Here is a 22,468-nt window from a genome sequence, read left to right as displayed (position 1 = left end):
TTTAACCGGTTGTCTTGATGGAATGACGAAGGTAGGTCAGTCGATAGGCTAACGATGATCATATTGAAAGGCTAGGATGGCAGTTAGTTTTCATGGTTACTCTACACAAATATAGACTCTGAGTTACAATTGAAATAAATATTTTTTATATGAACATCGAGGGGTGTCATTTTTACCGAATGTTCGTTCATTTAAGAGCCAATTCCCAACTTCCAAATACACAGGTTACTGAGTAGGCCTAACAGTTACTGACAGTACCGTAGAGTAAACAAATTCCAGGGCCCCCTGCTGACGCAAACGGAACCATTTCATAGGTTGTGACGTTTGACATTTTCTTTTTTTATATTTTTTTATGTATGGCTTTTATTTTACTTCCTGTCATTGCCAGGTGATTGTGTGTGTTTACATGTTTTTAATGACAAATGACAAATCTGTCGGGTAGGCAAGTCTGTATTGTACTGTAACTGTTACAACAGGCCTGTAGGCGTAGTCTAACTGTTTGTTACAGTAACGGAGTTATATGTTCGCTCAGATGAAATGTCTAATCGTTTAACCGTGTAGCCCTATTGATTTACTGCTGATATGATATATATTTATCTAAGAATGTATGTATTTTTATAGTTAAGTCCAACGTTTCAAAACCGACACCGACGATAAGGACTGTCGGATGTGAACACAAGCAGACGACGTTGTGAGAGTTGTCCCCCTTGAACGCAGATTAATCCGCGCGCGTGAAATGCTATGTAAGATAGATTTATCTTACATAGCTATCTTACATGGGCAAACTCTATCCAACATGGCGAGATATGAGAGAAACTTTCAAACACCCTCGATACTCTAGGAGTTATGATCACATATGGGTAGAAAGGTATGTGATCGTAACTCGATGAGTATCGATGATGCCTTTTATAAGTTGGACTGTACCTTTTTGGAATTTTTTTTTTTTTTATTTTTTTTTTTTTTTTTTATTTATTTATTTTTTTTTTTAAGATACTCCTACCATGCACTAGCAGAGTGTGGTTGAACAAACAAAAGTAAAGCAAAGTATTATAAACATCCGGGTTATTGGATATCACGCGCTATAGATAAGACAATACAATAGTACGGAAGAACATTGCCGCCATCAATTTACATTTATATATGAAAAACTCGTGATGATATCTGTTCTTAAATACATATAAAGAAATATCATTGGATAAAACCTTTGGTTAAGTACAGATACGCTATCTATATAACGTAATTATAAATGCGTATATAGTGTTATCACAATGGAATATCACACCTGGACAAAGTAACGTAATACCCTACCGAGGGTAACATTTTACTGACAAAGGGTAGCTAGTCTTTGCCACCTACTTTGAAACGACATGTACCGATGTTATAGAGTTTGCTTCAGGACTCACACATTTCGTTACATTGGCGAACGCTGGCGGTCAAGACATTTTCGCTTGTTGTCAGTATGTGATTTTGTAGAGAGCCGAACTTATCATTCGTTCCTTATTGTGTTAAACAATATAAAAACACAGCACCATACCAATAGGAATTTCATGCTTAAAATGTCAAAGTACAAAATTTTCTGTTAATTTTATATTGGATCACGAATCACGAATAGTAGTAGCACGTAATATGACTAAATATGCACGATTGCAATTTCTAAACTAGCCATCTATTTAGCAATGTTGCACATACAGATAATTTTATTTTGTAATTAAAATCCCAAGATATACTATCGATAGTTTACGTAATTATCTGTACATAAATAAACCTACATTTTTCTGTATTTATCCGATGATACATTTATCTATTGTCGTTTTGGCGAAGTAGTTTTTCTTCCGCTCACCTTTGCTTATATATTCACACAAAGAATTCTGCGAAATGTAATTATTATTTGAAATTTTTCATTTATCATAATCAGCATAAAGAATGTAAATTAGATTAAAGAACTGCGGCCAATTCTAAAAAAAGTGTATTTAAGAACATATATCATACTGTAGTTTTTGTCCAGATATTAGTGTATCATGGCGATAATGCTCTTCCGTATATCTTGGTTATTTGTATTATATTGACACAGTGAGTAGTGTGTAACTTTTAGATATTGCGTCAGTCGATATAACTATACTTGGAGTAGCTGACTTTACGTGTACACAGGTAGCGTGGCCGAGCGGTCTAAGGCGCTGGTTTTAGGCACCAGTCTCATTGAGGCGTGGGTTCGAATCCCACCGCTGCCATATTAATTTTGCTCATTTTTAAAACACCACAGAAACGCTAAAAAAAACTCCCTAATCCTCTGCGAGTTCAAGTGTGTTCGAAAGAGCGTTCTATGCACTCTCTAATTACAAAATAAAATTATCTGTACCGTTGCTGAGAGATGGCTGTTTAAAATTCGCAATCAGGCATATTTTGTCAAACAAAAACGTTACGTTTATGTGATTTTTATGATCAATATCAAGCTTTCATCTTGATTAACACAATAAGGTCGTTTATGAACGAATAGGTGTTACTCCCTACCCAGTCACATACTGACAAAACGCGACAATGTCTAAATCGCTAACCTTTAAGTTGAACGTCGAGCAGAACCAAAGGCGCTTGCATAGAAAATGAGAATTAAAAAAAAATGATATCAGTGGTATGTGTACTGTGTAATATAGCTTAACAGATTACACATACCACTGTCAAATAAAAAAATTTTGAAAATCACATTTTCTATGCAAGCGCCTGTGAGCAGAGCAGCATGTACCGATTTATATATATATATATATATATTATACGGATATTATTAGCACGTACCGTTTCATTTTGGTTTGAGTGCACGATTACAATTCCTAGACTAGTCATCTCGCGATGTCAGCAATATTACACTTTCAGAATTTGTTATCAAATATGGATAATGGGGAAAAGGCACAAATGTTTGTAGAAAGCAGTACCCTAACAGAGGTGCCAAAACGTTATCAAGCTTTTTAAAAATTAGCATAAGCTATTTAATAAAATTAGCCAGATGAAAATGGCACCAGTCACATTGAGGCATGAGTTCGAATCCCAGATATCAGTTATCTATAGCATGCATTTAGTGTTAAATTGACGCTCTCCCGACTTTTCATTTTTGGATGAACTTTGATAATATCTTCCAAATATTCCAAAGACATATAAATGCAATGTATATCTTTTTATAATAACAAATGTTACATGATATCTTATGTGGGTACAAAAGTAGTTATGGATTTTCTATATGATAATATGTACGAGGGCACAACATATTAATCATCCCTCGTATATTATTACAAGTTCTATGTATTAAGTCAAATAACTCTTACTTTAGAGAATATATTAAACTTGTTGAACTACAATACCGACATTCCTCTTTGAGTAACACACCTGATCCGCCTACTTTGAAACGACATGTACCGATTTTATAGATTTTACTTCAGGACTCATATCTTTCGTCGTATTTCGTCATTATTCTATAGACACAGTGAGTAGTGTGCAACTTTTAGATATTGCGTCAGTTGATAAAACTATATTTGGAGTAGCTGACAACACGTGTATACACAGGTAGCGTGGCCGAGCGGTCTAAGGCGCTGGTTTTAGGCACCAGTCTCATTGAGGCGTGGGTTCGAATCCCACCGCTGCCATATTAATTTTTTATTTTTTAAAGCACCACGGAAGCGCTAGCTTCATAATAGCTTTGCGATTTCTAATGTCAAAAAAGGGCACTCTCTAATTATTACAAAATAGAATGATCTGTGTCATTGCTGAGAGATAGCTAGTCTAGAAATCGCAATCAGGCATATTTAGTCAAACCAAAATGTTGCGTGCTTCTGTATGTTATTTTTATAACCAATATCAAAACAGAAACCTTTGTTGCACATTGACATTTAAAGCATGAAAATCCTATTGGAATGGTAATGTTCTATTGTAAATAGATTAACACAATTAGGTCGTTTAACTTTTCATTTGAACTTCGAGTAGGAAAGTAAGTACCGATTTTTATAGACTTGACAAGAAAAAGGAATCTGTAAAATCCGAATAACAATAGTATCTGTTATAATCTAGATATTATATTACAGTATACGGTTATAATTAGCACGTGGTTTGAGTGCACGGTTCTAGACTAGTCATGTCGCCGTTTCAGCAATATTGCACATACATACATTGTTACCAAATATTGATAATGGGGAAAAGACACAAATGTATGGAGAAAGCAACACCTTAACAGAGATACCAAAACGTTATCATGCTATTTCAAAAATTAGCAAAATCAGAGTGGCAGCGGTGGGATTTGAACCTATGCCTCAATGAGACTTGTGCCTAAAGCCGGCGACTTAGATGGCACAGCCACGCTACCTGTGTAACGCTAACTCTTGATATCTGATTTTAATAAAATGCTTAGGATGCATTTACTGTTAAATGTATAATAAGTCATGATGACTTTGTATTTTTGGATTAATTTTGATATTATATCTCCTAAATATGACATGACATATAAATACAATGCATATCTTGTATAATAACAAGAGTTACATGATATCTTATGGGAACAGAAGAAGTTATTGATGTTCTATATGATAATACGTATATTATATCAAGTGTAAAATAACTCATATTTTAGAGTACATGTATATATCATGTTTGATACATTAACCTTTGAGCAACACTCCTGATCTGACTTGGAAACCAACCTATCTAAGTGGAAATTGATGAGACGACAGCAAACACTGAAAAATGAGTTATATAGTGTCATCACACTGAAATATCACCCATGGACATGGTAACGTAACACCCTACTCGGTCACATGATATAGTGTTATCACACTGAAATAACACTCATGGACACGGTAACTTTACACGCTACTCGTAATATTATAAAATGTCATCACATTGAAATACCACCCATGGACAGGGCAATGTTAACTCTATCCGGTCTCTTCACAACTATAGTGTCCTCACACTGAAATTCCACACGTGGACAGGGTAACATTACACCCCACCCGGTCACATTACAAAGTGTCATCACTCTGAAATACCACACATTGATACAGTTACGTAACACCCTACTCATGGTCATATTATATATATTTTACTGACCAAGGGTGAGCTAGTCTGTACCGCGTACTTTGAAACGACATGTGCCGATTTTATAGATTTTACTTCAGGACTGATATCCTTCGTCATAGCGAACGCTGGCGGCCAAGACATGTTCGCTAGTTGTCAGTATGTGACGGGGTAGAGAGCAAAACTGATTATTCGTTCTTATACCAACTTATTGTGTTAATCTTTATAAAAAAAGAACAGCACCGTACCAGGAATTTCATGCTTAAAAATGTCAATGTACAAAGTTTTCTGTTTTTATATTGGATATAAAATCACTAATAGAAGCACGGTTTCTAGACTAGTCATTTATTCAGCAATGTTGCACATACAGATAATGTTATTTTGTAATAAAAAGTACCAAGATATATCATCTATAGTTATTAACGTATTTATCAATACATAAGTAAACCCATTAATCCGATGATATTTGTTTATATGTATTTAAGAACACATATCATCACCGTAGTGTTTGTCAAGATATCAGTGTATAATAGATGACGATACTGCTCATCCATATATCTTACTTATTTGTATTATATTGACACGGTGAGTAGTGTGTAACTTTTAGATATTGCGTCAGTTGATATAACTATATTTGGAGTAGCTGACAGTACGTGTATACACAGGTAGCGTGGCCGAGCGGTCTAAGGCGCTGGTTTTAGGCACCAGTCTCATTGAGGCGTGGGTTCGAATCCCACCGCTGCCATATTGATTTTGTTGATTTTTATAACACCTCGAAAACGCTAGCTTCATATACCTCTACGATTTCCAATGTCGAAAAAGAGCACTCCCTTATTACAAAATAAAATTATTTTTGCCATTGCTGAGAGATAGATAGTCTAGAAATCGCAATCAGGCATATTTAGTCAAACCAAAATGTTATGTTGTTTTAAGCATGAAAGCCTATATTGGGATGGTAATGTTTTATTTTATATAGGTTAACACAATTAGGTCGTTTAAGAATGAATAAATTTGGTTCCCTACCCAGTCACACACCGACAAAAGCGAAAATGTCTTAACCGCGCCAACTTTTAAGTTGAACTTCGAGGAGGACAGCACGTACCGATTTTTATAGACTTGACAAGAAGAAGGAATATGTAAAATCCGAATAACAATAGTATCTGTTATAATCTAGATATTATATTACAGTATACGGTTATAATTAACACGTAGTCTGAGTGCACGGTTCTAGACTAGTCATGTCGCGATTTCAGCAATATTGCACATACATAATTTGTTACAAAATATTGATAATGGGAAAAAGGCACAAATGTATGGAGAAAGCAACACCTTAACAGAGGTACCAAAACGTTATCATGCTATTTCAAAAATTAGCAAAATTGGAATGGGATGGAATCTCATATTGATTAACACAATTAGGTCGTTTAAGAATGAATAAGTGTGGTTCCCTACCCAGTCACACACCGACAAAAGCGAAAATGTCTTAACCGCGCCAACTTTTAAGTTGAACTTCGAGTAGGGCAGTAAGTACCGATTTTTATAGACTATCCGAATAACAATAGTATCTGTTATAATCTAGATATTATATTACAGTATACGGTTATAATTAGCACGTGGTGTTAGTGCACGGTTACAAGATCTAGACTAGTCATGTCGCGATATCAGCAATATTACACATACATAAATTGTTACCAAATACTGATAATGGGAAAAAGGCACAAATATTTGGAGAAAGCAAGACCTTAACAGAGGTACCAAAACGTTATCATGCTATTTCAAAAATTAGCAAAATTGGAATGGGATGGAATCTCATATTGATTAACACAATTAGGTCGTTTAAGAATGAATAAGTGTGGTTCCCTACCCAGTCACACACCGACAAAAGCGAAAATGTCTTAACCGCGCCAACTTTTAAGTTGAACTTCGAGTAGGGCAGTAAGTACCGATTTTTATAGACTATCCGAATAACAATAGTATCTGTTATAATCTAGATATTATATTACAGTAAACGGTTATAATTAGCACGTGGTGTTAGTGCACGGTTACAAGATCTAGACTAGTCATGTCGCGATATCAGCAATATTACACATACATAAATTGTTACCAAATACTGATAATGGGAAAAAGGCACAAATATTTGGAGAAAGCAAGACCTTAACAGAGGTACCAAAACGTTCTCATGTTATTTCAAAAATTAGTAAAATTGGAGTGGCAGAGGTGGGATTTGAACCCACGACTCAATGAGACATGTGCCTAAAACCAGCGACTTCAAAAACGGGAAACATGTACAAATGTATGGAGAAAGCAACACAAAGATACCAAAACGACACCAACCGTCATACCACAGGCATATTAAAGTGAATCACACATCTTAACAAAGGTACCAAAACGACACCAACCGTCATACCACAGGCATATTAAAGTGAATCACACATCTTAAACATGTCGCATTTGTTTATATTCAAATGAGATCATAACGGCGATCACATTTTCTCATGTTCTTAATCAAAATGCTTTTCATAAAAACATATTTGGTTGTTTCCCTCGTTAGCAGTCGATATGTTTTACTCTCTGCTTGATGCTCACCTTCAAATTCGACATTAAAGGATCTTCTGTTGTCTGTGTAATATGAGTGGGTAGAATGTTACGTTACCGTTCTTAGAGGCCACATTTAAGGGTATTGTCCTCAAGTGACTTTACTGTGTTAATAGGACTTAGAACAATACCATAACGAACAAATCGATAATTTCATAAGAAATATCGAAATTGAAACATTTAAAGATCTTGCTAATCTTATATATCTACATATCAAGTCATATCATGGTGTTTCAACTATCAGGCTTTTATTCTAATCGACATCAGCAGTTTAACTTACACAATCTTATTTTGTGATGAAAGCATATAGAAAACAGGTAGATGTAGCAAAACGTTTTAATGTGTTGTTTTCAAAATATAACAAAATTGAATTAGCAGCAATGGAGTTCGTTGGACAGGCCACAGGGGCTAGTAACGATATAAATGGGGAAAAAATGAAAAATAAGAAAAAAACGTACGCAATACATATAACATAATAGTTATGTTATATGTATTGCGTACGTTTTTTCTTATTTTTCATTTTTTCCCCAAAAAAATGAAAAATAAGAAAAAAACGTACGCAATACATATAACATAATAGTTATGTTATATGTATTGCGTACGTTTTTTTCTTATTTTTCATTTTTTCCCCATTTATATCGTTACTAGCCCCTGTGGACAGGCCTCAATGATACTGGTTTCTACCACAAGCGGATATTATAGGAAATCTGTCTGTGTATTGATCTGTCTAAGTGAACTAACCTGATATCCCTGTATAAAAGTTACACAAGTACACATCTTACTTATTATATAAATTTCGTATTTAATTAATATTTAAACACAAATAGTGAGGCCAATGGTCGGCGTTTTAATGCCAATACGTAGAAACTCCACATTTCGACACGGTAGCATGACACACCCATCAGTTCTTAGCTGTCAGTTTGAATGTCATTATCTCGTAAAGAAATTCACAGCGCGGCTCTTTTTCAGCTGGATATCCTCACGCTCAGCGCACCAGCAGATTAAATATGTTTGATTCTATTTATTTTGTCTGTTTTATCAACCGTGTTGCACATCTTGTCTACCTACTGATCTTCAGTTAAAATTACAGGTTCGGCAAGCCTCGTGTTTGGCAACTTAACAATTCAGGAATCTATATTCTTTTCAAAGAGGAATGTTGATATTTCATTTTCATCACATTCAGTATGCAATTCAGTATGCAAGCTTTTTACCTATTTAACTTAGATTTTTGAAAATATTTCTATTTTAAATACAGTTATCTCTATCTTACTGTAAACGTATATAAATCGAGACAAAACAAAGAGAGATATCATCTCCAGGCTTGTAATACCATATCATGTAATACACAAATACACTGTTTAACTTCAGTTATAACATATCAGACACTGTATGCTATGGTGATCTTAGCTGGTAGGCGAAGTAAGATCATCAACCATTCGATGGAAGATGATATACGATATATTACTTATTATATTATATTAAACTGTATCATATTATAATATATTATATTATATCTTACCTTTCCTCTAATGATTGATGATCTTACTGTCTGCCAGCTAAGATCATCATAATACACGGTGACTGATATATTATAACTGAAGTTAATACTGTATGTGTGTATTATATGATAACTATAATTGTATACTGTATATAACGCATACATGGTCATTAATGTATTTGATGATTGATAGATAATGTATGCATGTGTGAATTACTAATAATTACTTTTGTAGGAACTCATATGATGATTGATAACGTAAGGTATGTGTGTGATGATGTCTGAAATAAGTAATATAAGCGAATCGTTATCCTCTTGCGTGACGACAGTTTATATATCATGAGTTTTATGCTATTCTAAATGAAAAATTATAATTACAAAATAAAACTGCATCACACAGCTTAACATGACAAAAACAATATATGTATATACATATATCTTTATATAAGATACCTGGTATAGATTAATTATATAATCTATATGAAATGTGATGATGTGTTCACATTAAATATATATACTGAATTGTGCAAGATTTAAATAGTCACGTAATGATACCAGATACAATTAGTGTTGTCGCTTACTATATCGGTAGCGTGGCCGAGCGGTCTAAGGCGCTGGTTTTAGGCACCAGTCTCATTGAGGCGTGGGTTCGAATCCCACCGCTGCCAGTTTATTTTCTTAATTTTTAAAGTAGAAAAAGAGTAAAAGTTTCCTGTGTAGACATGCTGATTTTCGGCGCCCCATTGGATAAAGCGGCAAAAATATAAATGATCTTTACATTACGTGTACCCTTTTTGATGTCAAATGGTTAACAGATTGGTTTGTGATATGTTTGATCGTTAAAAAATCACACAGTTGAATATTAGTTAAATAAGCTGAATATGATTTGGTATTTTTTACCTGCATTCAATTACATTTCTAAAGGATCCAGAGGCAGTAGAAAATATATTTTTATACAAAGCATGCAGGTGGCCATATTGCAGGTTTTACGGGCAATATGCTTCGTACCACGATTTTGTCTTCCATTTCCTTAATGTTAGTTGATTTAAATATACAAACGAATACCCCAAACGTGTATCTTAGTAGATCATAGTTATATTTTTTATACATTTGTGCAGGAAGCGTGACAGAGCCACAATATAGGCGATCAGGCAAAGCAACATCTATTTAATTCGTGGAGTATTTATCGTAAATACGATCTATATCGGCATATGGTTGGTGGTTTTACCTAACAAAAACTTAACCAAAACAACGCAGAATTGTTATCTTAAAAACTTTGTCCGCGTATAGTCTAACATTAGAAACTGTTGGGTATAAATGATTGACAGGAATAACGGCATTTTTAATAACTGTGACCTTTTAGAAGTAGAAAACAAATTCCGCTTTCTTTTTACATGACAACAAGAACTTAGAAGGAAATCTATTAAAAATATATATTGGTATAAGTCACTGTTTTTAAGGTTATATAATTATTAAATGCACATAATTTGAACGAGTTGACTTTGCTGGGCAAATACATTCCTAGAACATTTCATTTTGTATTATTACTAGATTACTATATAACTAGGGTTTGAATCCCATTGCTGTCAAATGTGATAGCTTGCTTAATTATTAAACCGAATTTGGAATTCATGTAGAGAGCAGCCAGATTTAACTATCTATCCTGACTTAGCCGTTGCAGGTACATTTGTATGTAATATTTAAAAAATAGATATGATAAACAGTATCAATGCTAGAGATATGATTTGTTTTCCTCAATATGCTATACAAACCTTGGCAAATTGTTAGGCTTGAGTAGCGATAATTTTCAGAAATGTCACGTAAACTGTTGGGGAGATGACATTTAAATAAAACTGTCGTGAATAAATACAGGTCATATGACACTTTGCGGATCACTCCAGCTCACTGTAGGTCTAACTTGACGGGTTCCACAACATGATATGAAAACCAGATTTTAATAAGGCTTCAAAATATTTTCATTTTAATTTTCTTTTGGTAGAACATAGATCAAAATTAAGACTACATTAACCTAGTCTAGCGATTGGCTAAGTTTTCTGGTCTAGATCCTATCAAATATCAAATTATGAGACTTCAATTTTGTCATGACATATTTTAAAGAAATATAGAGCATCGAAAGTGGTGGCATTGAATCGCGAAGATGACCATCTTGTTAAATCGCAAAGATATTCATACTGTTGAATTGCAAAGATGGTCATCCTTTTGAATAGAAAAGATGGCCATCTTGTTGAATGGTGAAAATGATCATCTTGTTGAATCGCTAAGATAATAATCCTGTTGAATCGCGATGATGGGCATCCTGTTGAATCGCGAAGAGAGTCATCTTGTGGAATCGCGAAGATAGTCATCCTGTTGAATAGCAAAGATGACCATCTTGTTGAATAATGAAGATAGTCATCTTGTTGAATCGCGAAGATACTAATCCGAAGGTGGTCATCCTGTGGAATCGCGGAGATGGTCATCCTGTTAAATCGCGAATATGATCATCTTGTTGAATCGCTAAGATAATAATCCTGTTGAATCGCGAATATGATCATCTTTTTGAATAGCGAAGATAGTCATCCTGTTGAATCACGATGATTGCCATCTTGTTGGAGCGCAAAGGTGGTCATCCTGTGGAAGCGCAAGGAATGTCTAATTGTTGAATCGTGAAGATAGTCATCCTTTTGAATCGCGAAGACAGTCACCTTGTTGAATCGCGAAGACAGTCATCCTTTTGAATCCCGAAAGTGACCATCCTATTTAATCACGAAGATGGTCATTATTTTGAACCACGAATATAGTCATCCTGTTGAATCGTGAAGAAGGCCATCTTGGTTGCCATGCGAGTAAGCTGACAAACTATTGGGGGCCCATACCTATCAGTGTCCTAGGTTCCTACCATATGATTGTATTATTGTACTGTTTGCTGACATATTGATGTACACAACAGTGTGACTGAGTGATTGATATAATCTTTCACCCCCTTGGGGGTGGGACAGGGGAATCTCAACCCGAACAAGATTCTTAAGTTGCCAAACACGAGGCTTGTCGAGTGTTTGGTAGCTTAATTATCTTACCCCGAGGGTTGAGATTCCCGTCTCACTTCCATGAGGGTGAATGATTATTTTTCTCTTACCCTGTTTACCCTCTTATGTATCTAATATTGACGTTACAAAGAAATGTTGACGTTACGTGATTGAATTGTCGACGTGACGTCATTGTACTGTTGCCGTGACGTCATGGTATTGTTGACGTGACGAAATACAATTGCTGAGAACGTGGAAAGAGCACATGTAGCTTGTCTTTTCCCTAGGGTGAGGTATAGAGAATACATGGTCAGTGTCTTTAAATATAAGCTGTATTTTGGCGAGGGTAAAGAAAGACAAAAGTTTTGTCTTTCTGTCCCGAGCCAAAAATACAGCTTATATTTAAAGACACTGACCATGTATTCTATTTATCCTGCAACAGTCATAAAAATAATCATTTTGAAGTGAAACGGTGTCAAAAATGATAGAAATATGTTCGCCTTTTAAACGTAGTTTCACTTTGAAGTAGGTCAGTCGAACTGACGCACGTGCAAAGATTCCAAAATACAGCTGTTTTCCGTCACTGCCGTATACAGCAAAAATATATACGGTGGGTGTATTCCGACAATGCGGTGGCAGTTGCAGGATAAAAGAAAATATCAACCCGGTAAAACTGCGGATATCCCTGTCCAGGGTAAGAGAATAAAAGAATCAATCACGGGTCTGTTCCGTGGACAGGGATATCTCAACCCGAGTGTAAGAGTTTGGCCAGTCAGCACGAGGCTTGCCGAGTGCTGGCCAGCCAAACTCTTACACGAGGGTTGAGATATCCTTGCTCGCGGAACAGACCCGGGATTGATTATTTTTCTCACATACTGGCAACCAAACATAAGTTTTTATGAAAGTTTTTCATCGCGCCATCTTCAATGCTCCTTGGAATGTGCGTCAGAATTGATGACGTCATCATCTACGACTTGGTTACTCAATGTAAAATGATGACGTTACGTTATTGTGAGCAGCGTCATATAGCGCGTGCCGGCTGTCTTTACCCACCCTGTGTAAGATCGATTTTTATTACATTTTTACTAGTGAAATATCAAAATTATTTATTCTATAAAAGTGATATTTTTCACTAGTGAAGAATATCATATTTTTCATTAGTGAAAAATATCACTTTTGCTAATTTGACCAATCAAATTCAAGATTAGAAAATACCAAAATAATTGACCAATCAGAAAGCCTGACATATATGTCAGCACCTGGACAGGGGAAACTACTGTTTTTGTTTACAAATTATCGCTGTAGTCTTAGTTAGCATACGGGGTAGGGTTTTCGTTGATAAAAAATGTAATAAACAGAATATCTAACAGTGTCTTCAGTAATACCACTTATATTTCACTCGTGTGGCTAATATTTTGATATTTTTTACTCGTGCTCCGCACTCGTGAAAAATATCAAAATATTAGCCCCACTCGTGAAATATATTTGGTATTACTGAAGACACTTAGATATCCTCTATATCTTTTCCCTAGCAACCGCCGGATAACCCTGTGAAGTATGGGAGAAAAGAATATCTCTGTGAATCTCTAACATGTTAACAGCAGGCTTTCCGTCCCATATGCAATATATCTGTTCCTATCTTGCATAATTCCTTGATGTAATAATAACCACGCACAAATACTGAAATATAGATACATGTATACCTATAAATCTATATCAAACACATTCTAAATTCCATTTAGTTGTGTAGTTTATCCGTGAATTCTGTATAAGAATTGATATAGGTTAAGAATTTAAATGTCGCCAAAATATTGTAGACTTTGTCATGTTTCAACATCACTGTATCAATAAGAACAATAAAACAATGGGTTTCAATTGTTTATTCACAATTTTATGTCTTACATAAAAAAGTAATAAATAAGCTACGATAACTACATTCTTCCGATATCAAGGACGATGGAGGGTGTGGGGGAGTGTGATAAACACATCCGCCATCTTGAATTCCTTGCTTTGCAGTGGAATCATCATGGGCGCCTTAGCAAACCCCTAAACCCTAGTGTTCGTGGGTAGTCACCAATTTGTTTTACGATTGTGACGTCATAAATATGAGTGTAATTAACGGATTATCCCTATTTTAATTAGTTTAACAAATTAGGGCTATCATTTCCACAATATTCCTTAGCATTGTAAATAACATATCTACGATAATTACAATATGTTTTACTTATATGATAATGAAGGATTGATTCCGTACATCGTCATGCCTTAAGTGTATACACCGTCATTAAAGACATTACTGATATTTGTAAGAAGAACGAGGAAAGGTTGTCATGTGGATGAAATCTTATATTATTAGTTTAGTTTAAAAAAAATACTTAAAATTTAAAAAATACAAGATAAAACGCTTGAAGTTATTGAATATATGTTATAAAAATGCTGAGAAATTTTGTAGAATTGCAACAAAAAGCTTGAAATTACTGCACATACCAAAATATTTTGAAATTTTGCTAACATGTTATGCTTATAATAGAATATAGAGATTCGAAATTATGTTAAAATCAAAATGCCCCCCAAAAAACAACAAAAAACAACAAATATGCTTAAATCGATGTATGGGAGATAATATGTTAGTTACACCCATATTGATTATGTCACATACAGAATATGATTGATGATGAAATGACGAAGACGGTGGGGGAGTGGAGCCATCTTGAATCCGCTGCATAGCAACTGATTCAAGATGGCGGACACCTTTAGCCCCCTCCCCCAGCCCACCCCTCTATCGTCCCAATTTCATCAAGTATTGTTTAACGTCCTACAAAAAAAACCCCAAAAACCCCCAGGTAGATGAGGACGGTGCCTTCGTCTATTGGGCGAGCCCAAGGATCGCTTTATAGTGCGATTCTCAATGAAATGCCATATCGTCGGCACATCGACATGACATATTTTTAGTCCAATCTTAACATCAGAGAATAAGCATCCCGTTCTATGAACCATGTACTTGTGGCTAATTGAGGGGAAGCCAAACAAGAAATGTTGAACGAATCATGCTCAATTTATGCACATTCTATCCACAGGTACTTGTGGACATGATTAGTCTATGATGTTTTTAATTAAAATGTTATATTATAGACGAGTACATTATTGTATTACAATCACATGCTTAATTTGTAAAAGAAAATATAAGGGCAAGGTACGATATATCTTTTACAAATTAAGCATGCGATTGTAATACAACAACAGGCACTCGTCTGTAATGTAACATTTTAATTAAAAACATAATACCATGTCCACAAGTACCAGTGATTCTAACAAAGCTCTGCAAAGTATCACGTGCAGTTATATTCGTTGTTAATAAATCAAATTATCACAGTCCATTCTCTTTTGTATAAAATATTACATGTTTTTATAGCATTGCAGCATACCAACCAAATGTTTATCTGCAAATATTGCTATACAACCTTTTGGGTTTTTATTATTTCCGATAATACAGGAACAACTCTGTGTCATCATATATAATGGACCAAAATATCTGATTTGATCTTTCCTAGACTACATATGTGGGTTCCACATGTTAATATGTAAACGGATGATCCGCAGTGTAAGAGCGTCAGCCAAGTTTTGATATCACTTATTTTTTATTTTTTTATTATCATTTTTTGGCAGCAGACGACGCAATGATTATTTTCCGCCGGAAGCAGATGATGGGGCGCTGAATTTCCGAACGGAGCCGAAGTTAAAAAATGTTGTTGTGAAACGTAACAAAAAGTTTCACAGCATATATATTGTACCTGTGTATTGAAATTGATAGTTTAGAAACAATTCATGCACAATATATGCGAAATTCAATACATGTATATCATTGCAAACAATACTCTGAAAGTATCATATAAGTTATTCATTGTTAATAAACAAAACTTTTTTTAATCAATCATGCCTTGGTCTTCGTTCCCGTTCCGTTAAGGACACTCCGCTACGTAGCGGAGTGTAGTTTACGGAACGGGAGCGTAGGTCAAGCCATGATTTTAATCAGATTTGTTTTAATTGCAGTGTAGCAAAGAAAGCAATATTGCTATTCAACATTCCGGGATTCGATTGATCCCGAAATTTAGGAACATTTGGGAAGAACTTCCTTGGTATCTGTAGACTATAAGGGCTTGACACGTTTCTGTGACCAATAATGAATAATTGACTCAAGTGTCCGATTAGTAGATCACTTGTTATTTGCAGTGAGGAAGGGGTCGAACCCAATCGCAACATATCGGGAAAATTTCCGGCAACACTCGGAAATATAGATTTCCGAGTGTTGCCGGAAATTTCCCCGAGATGTTGCGATTGGGGTCGAACCCCGGGTTTATTTTTTCATTCTAAGTCATAGAAACGTCCTGGTGCTGTAGACTAGACTAGGAGCGTTCGATCATTAACCATTCCCTATAAATTACAGTGCTCCATATATTACGACTCTATATGTCCTAAATCAACATTCAATCACTACCGCACTTCCGAATCATTACGCATGCGCAGATGCATCTTCGCTAACCAAGGGTTACTCTACCTATAATGGAGCTTAGCGTAGAGTAACCCTTGGTTAGCGAAGATGGCGCAGATGATGCCTAAGATTTTCATCAGTCTTGTTTATCTTCACATCTGTATTGTATGTAACCAAAATAATTTCAGATATTCTACTGTAAGTCCATACAAGAGACACTTTCGTCGCTGATCGAACTCGCTCAACACCAGAATGGACTAGATCACAGGAAGCTAAAAAAATGTTTAAATTATAATTCACCACAAAATACCAATATGTTATTACAAACAAGCTCATTGAGCTCGAATCAAATGAAAGCACGCACATACACAAGTGCCACATTTTTCAGCTAATTAAGGAATACATAAACTAAAAGTCATCAACTATATATATATTTTCTCGACAATGATATTATCAGGTACCTGTTCACTAGTGAAAAATACCACTTTTCTGATATGACCAATCAAAACGCTGCTTACAAACGACAATAGGGAAAATGTAAAAGCTGACCCGGTATATTTTGCTATAATAATGTAATGACAAAATATCTAACAGTATTTTCAGTAATACCAAATTTAGTTCACTAGTGTGGCTAATATCTTGATATTTAGAAAAAAAATTAAATATCAAAATATCAAATATAATTTATGTAAAATAATTAAAAATAAATAAATATGTTTCTGTAATATATCCCATTTACATACGCGGTGGTCCATTGTTTGTGAGTATGTTACATATACAATGGGTGGGAACTGGAATGTTCAGGCTTCCATATACTTTGGTTGTAATAAGCTGTATCTCTGTGGTGTTGATATGTTGATCTTGTCAGGAATACAATCCGATTATTCCCAGTTTCTGGATCATTTATTTTGATCTATAGCAGTGTCTAATTGTGATGAAAATGGCTGGTTTTCTGAAGAAAAAAAACCCAACTAATGAGAGCAAATAACATGTTGAATTGTGACATAACAGTTTTGTAGTGTATTTTGTATATATATGGTATATACCTGTATATAGTATATTTGTTTCTTTAAAATTGATACTAGGTAAATATTATACATTTTCTTGCTATATATACCCTATCAGAACCTAACTATCGTAATTAGGACAGTCAATTCTTTTGAAAAGTATAACTGTGCTTTTTCTATGCACATTTTCTGATTGTCTGATGTGTGAGGTAAAAAAGGGTGGAAAATATACCTACCAAATGGTTGCGTTCGGCGACGACATCGGTATATAACAAATACACATATCAGGGCAATGATAAGGATCCCGATGACTATACCAACTGCCGTTCCTACGGATCGCCTGTAAGAAAAATGTAGAATATATATATTTGAGGGACATCTATCAATTATTTTCACTCATTTTTCTTTCGAATAGTTTAAAACTGCAGTAAAATCGACATAACTCAGGCCAACATTAAAACAATCAACTGGGATGACAAAAAAGAGTATGAAGATTGAACTAATGTGAAGCACAAACAGTTGAAGATTTTCATTAGTGCTCTTTGGTTGGTGACTCCGAAATGACCTCAATACCTAAATAGATCTGTTTTCATCGGAATATTTGGATTATTAAGATTTATGTAGAGTTCCTATTACTTTCCCATTCGTTATGCTTGCATTGGCAATAATCAAAAATATTAAGTTTACCTAGTCCCTAAGTTTACAAAATCTGTGTTTGCTGCAATCTGATTGACGTTCAGCATAAACAGTAAGGATTGATAAGACTGTTGTCAGTATCATTTGACCTGACAAAAAGCCATGTTACCGTGTGCAGGCGTGGAATTTCAGTCTGATCACACTATAAAGACCATTCAGTCAGTGCTGTTTTCATGGGTACCGTCTAAAAGTTGTATATATAAAAAAAATAATGATCATATAAACATGTCAATGTTTTTACAGCACAAACATACTAACCAGTTGATGCCCCCATCAGCATTTTTCATCCTAGGGTCGGTCAACAACGTTTGTATTGTGGACGTTATTGCTATCGGTGGTGTATCTGTATCAGCGTTCGTTGTAGGGGGAAGTCCAGGTCCAGGGCTCGGTGGTACAGCAGGGACAGTTTCGTGACCAAGTGATGTAGTCCTGGTCGTCTTAACTGTAGTTACTGGGCTACTTCTGTTAAACAAGTCAGTTTGGAAAATCACAATATAGATAATAAGAAATATTGTTATACAGTTGAAAGATAGAAAATGTTGAACAAGAGAAATACAAAGGAATAACATCCTTAACAACGCTTTTTCTTCATTTTATGACTTGTTAGTGGCTAGAGGCTGAAACGATGGAAATCCGGATAAGAAGTAAATCTAATCAAACTGGCACTAAACATTAAAAAAAAAAAAAAAAAAAATATTGACAAGACAAGGCTTTGTATTAAGACTATAATTTGATTAATTTTGCGTAATTGAATTTTGTAAAAAAATAACCAAATATACTTTAAAACGGCAGAATAAAGAATTATTGTCATCAAAATTCATTGTCTACACTGAAACCACCACAATATGAACTATAGCGAAGACCATCAAACTAAACTGAATCGTTGATTTAGTATGTACTTACTCTGCCAAACAGGTGCAGTTTTGAAGAAGAGTTTCTCCAAGACGACACCTCATTTTTTTGCAATTACAAGGGTCCGATCCACATATGTTGTCCTCGGTGTTGCATCGACAGAACATCTTGTAGTCGCCAGCGCAAACATAAAATTCGTTCGCATGAACAGTGCCTAAAAGGAACATGCTGATTATGAGATAAATATTGTTACTTTCGGGGATTCTGCTTTCGTTATTATCGAAAATATGTCAAAAATGTAAAAAAAAAAATAAAATAAAAATAATAATAATAAAAATGATGTAGATAGACATTTTCAGAATAGCATTGTTTATCTCATACTTGAAATATAAACGTATTTGTTATAACGTTTTGTACAACTGCAAAATATTTAACATTTTTACTATCAAGTGGAAATTACATCAATCAACTATACATAGAAACATAGATATTTACTGAAAATGTTCCAGTGATAATCAGTTAACGTCGCAAAACTAAAAAAGTGGCAAAAGTGTGTGATCTGGAAGTGCTGCCCTTCCTGTGTGTATGTTGAGGGAGGGTTGAGTCTACTAACAAGCATGGAAAATATTTTATCAATGTTAGTTACTGCTTGTATGTTGAGGGAGGGTTGAGTCAACGAACAAGCATGGAAAATATTTTATCAATGTTAGATGCTGCTTGTATGTTGAGGGAGGGTTGAGTCTACTAACAAGGATGGAAAATATTTTATCAATGTTAGATACAGCTTGTATGTTGAGAGAGGGTTGAGTCTACTAACAAGCATGGAAAATATTTTATCAATGTTAGATACTGAATGTAATTATGTGCGGCAGTCAGCCACATCCCACAATATAAGACGATCAAAACCATATAAAACAATTACATACCTTGCCAGTAATGTTTAGAAAGAGGTTGTCTACTAACAAGTCTGGAATCTTAGATACCGTGTCTGTACTTGTGGTAGAAAGTGATTTCACAGTGTAAGATCATATAAATATATGAAGCAGTTACATACCTGGCCAGTGATGACATGGATGTTTTGGTATGCACTTCAGCACTGTCTCCATAGACCTTGTAATATCATACATGTACGTGCCTGGTGGACAAGGTTCACAAATGTCAGCCGTGAAGTTGACCTCACAAGGTTTAATCTGTGTACCTATAACAGAGAATACCGACATGATAATGTAATTCTAACCAAAAATCTATAATACAAAAGTAAGAGACTATTGAAAAAGTGGTGTTGGGATGGGGTTGGGGGTGGATGTGTGGTATATGTGTGAGAGTGTGTTTGTTGGATGAACTCGCCCTCCTGAATTTCATTATACTTATATTTGACATTGATGATGACAGGTGATCTGTCATGTTTTAATTTTCATGCAATTAATTTAATTTGATTTAATTTTGCATCATCCTAGTATCTTGGATATAAGATTATTGTGTCTGTTCAAATTAAGATAATTCTTTGTTAGAGTCCTAGCTCAGCTTATCCCTATTTATAACTTTGTTCTAGGACGGTAGTCCTGGACCCAGCACTTACCATTATAACAAGTAGTCCGCGCGCATGTTGTCGATTGGTCGTCAATGATCCGTTTTACATATTTCGTATGACTATAAGCTGCCGCCCTTTCAGTTCGTGACGTTCCATGGTATGCTTTCTTACTCGGAATGTGTTTTTGCCTGGGACCATTTGATATGCTTCTCTCCATGTCATTCCAAGCTCCACGACGTCTAGTGTAATTAAATTCTCCGGGAAGCATGCTCCGGATCAATTTGAGTAATATTTGATTTTTTTGTGACCTTGTTGTCACATTAACGGTGGGAGACGGCTTCATATCCAAAATCTCTCCAGTATCATTCAATGCATTACAATGAATTACACACAAAATACCCAGCAAAATCGCAGTCACTATTCCGTATGTCTTCATATTTGATATTGTCTGAAATCAATAAAGAATTCATTTGAAATTTTATGTCTATGTTAGGCAAAATCACTGAATCTATTTCTTGAAGATAAAGATTCAGGCCTCAGGTTTATCAACGTTGTTTAACTTCAGGAACTTCCTTAATTTAGAATTTGAAGTATTATTTGATCCGAGAGAAGGATTTTTTCTTACTTGAATGCTTTACTATGGAAAATTTCAGTTAAGGAACATAGGGGAAATTAGGACCTACAACGATTACCTTTAATTTAAAAGTACTACTTATAATAGCAGAGTCATTATGCAGTGAGTGTAATGCATTTTAACTTTTTGGGTTGTTTATTTTAAACTTTTCTTCATGAAGAGCGAATATATCTGCTCTGCTTTACTTTGATATTCAAGAACTCTTTTTATTGTATGACACCCGTGCAAACCTGTGTGTCAAGGGTTAAAGGTCAATCAATCTTTTGTTATGTGAGATTGACCATGCACACCCACACTTTTGGAGGCTTTGTCACTCCCGTTCACGTTTTTGACAGCGTTTGGCGTGTTTTAGCTCATGGCCTAATGTTTGCTATTGAACTTTGGAATTCCAAATCCTACTATAATCAGATCTTGGTGATTGTATAATTATTTTATAATTTGTGATCATCATTTTGATATACAGAAATGTAGTTTATATGTAAATTTTATACCTCATTTAAACTAAATTAAATGAAATTCTTCGTTTAATCAGTTCGGTTATTGACTCCTACCCATTCTATGCTATTCGTTACTTTCTTGCACAATGGTTTCGGTAATCTTGATAAGTGTTTTACATCATGTCTAGTATATTGATAATTCAGGTGAAGGTCCGAGGCCGATACACCGTTACTAAATGTCATTATTTTATTATTTGTAGCATTATTTGTGTACTAAGTCCGGGTTGTATTCCTAAATTTAGGCCCTCTTTGTCTATGGATGCTTGTTGTCGGGTTTTGATACAGAAAATGAACGAGAAAGAATGGAAACCATATCGGTGTTGTAGTGATCTTTACCAAGAGACCCACTAGCTGCATGTTTTGAATTAAATAATTTTTAGTGGTGATTTTTCTCAATCGTAAATAGTGAACAGAACCATATCTTGAACTCCAGTTGGTGTTCCTAACTGTTTGTAAAGAGTTGTAAGCTTCATTATCCCCTAGTCTGAATATCTAAGACATCAAAATCCTATGTGGCATTTGTATTTATATTTTTAACATTTCAGATATTAGGACCAGCCCATTATCATGACTGTCCTCTGGAACGAGTTGAGA

At 34.9% G+C, this 22,468-nt stretch overlaps 1 protein-coding gene and 4 non-coding genes across 5 annotated transcripts; 4 read left to right on the top strand and 1 right to left on the bottom strand.

Moving 5' to 3' along the window:
• Nucleotides 1–2,147: 2,147 nt before the first annotated feature.
• On the top strand, nucleotides 2,148–2,228 carry Trnal-uag. The gene has a single exon. It is a non-coding gene; the product is annotated as a tRNA-Leu (tRNA).
• A 1,320-nt stretch (nucleotides 2,229–3,548) lies between these two features.
• On the top strand, nucleotides 3,549–3,629 carry Trnal-uag. Its single transcript has one exon. It is a non-coding gene; the product is annotated as a tRNA-Leu (tRNA).
• A 2,084-nt stretch (nucleotides 3,630–5,713) lies between these two features.
• Trnal-uag lies at nucleotides 5,714–5,794 on the top strand. The gene has a single exon. It is a non-coding gene; the product is annotated as a tRNA-Leu (tRNA).
• Nucleotides 5,795–9,729: 3,935 nt separating this feature from the next.
• Trnal-uag lies at nucleotides 9,730–9,810 on the top strand. Its single transcript has one exon. It is a non-coding gene; the product is annotated as a tRNA-Leu (tRNA).
• Nucleotides 9,811–14,033: 4,223 nt separating this feature from the next.
• On the bottom strand, nucleotides 14,034–21,188 carry LOC117345394. Its single transcript, XM_033908467.1, has 6 exons — nucleotides 20,792–21,188; nucleotides 20,267–20,410; nucleotides 19,264–19,426; nucleotides 18,619–18,822; nucleotides 17,901–18,004; nucleotides 14,034–17,609 (listed from the first exon to the last, which is right to left on the bottom strand). Exons 1-6 carry the CDS (start codon nucleotides 21,177–21,179, stop codon nucleotides 17,557–17,559), a joined length of 1,056 nt encoding a protein of 351 aa, XP_033764358.1. The 5' UTR covers nucleotides 21,180–21,188; the 3' UTR covers nucleotides 14,034–17,556.
• Between the last annotated feature and the right edge of the window lie 1,280 nt (nucleotides 21,189–22,468).

The sequence above is a fragment of the Pecten maximus genome, chromosome 16 (genome assembly GCF_902652985.1).
Source record: "Pecten maximus chromosome 16, xPecMax1.1, whole genome shotgun sequence".
Lineage (NCBI taxonomy): Eukaryota > Metazoa > Mollusca > Bivalvia > Pectinida > Pectinidae > Pecten > Pecten maximus.
Note: the sequence above shows the minus strand (reverse complement) of the source record. Positions and strands in the feature narration are given on the sequence as shown.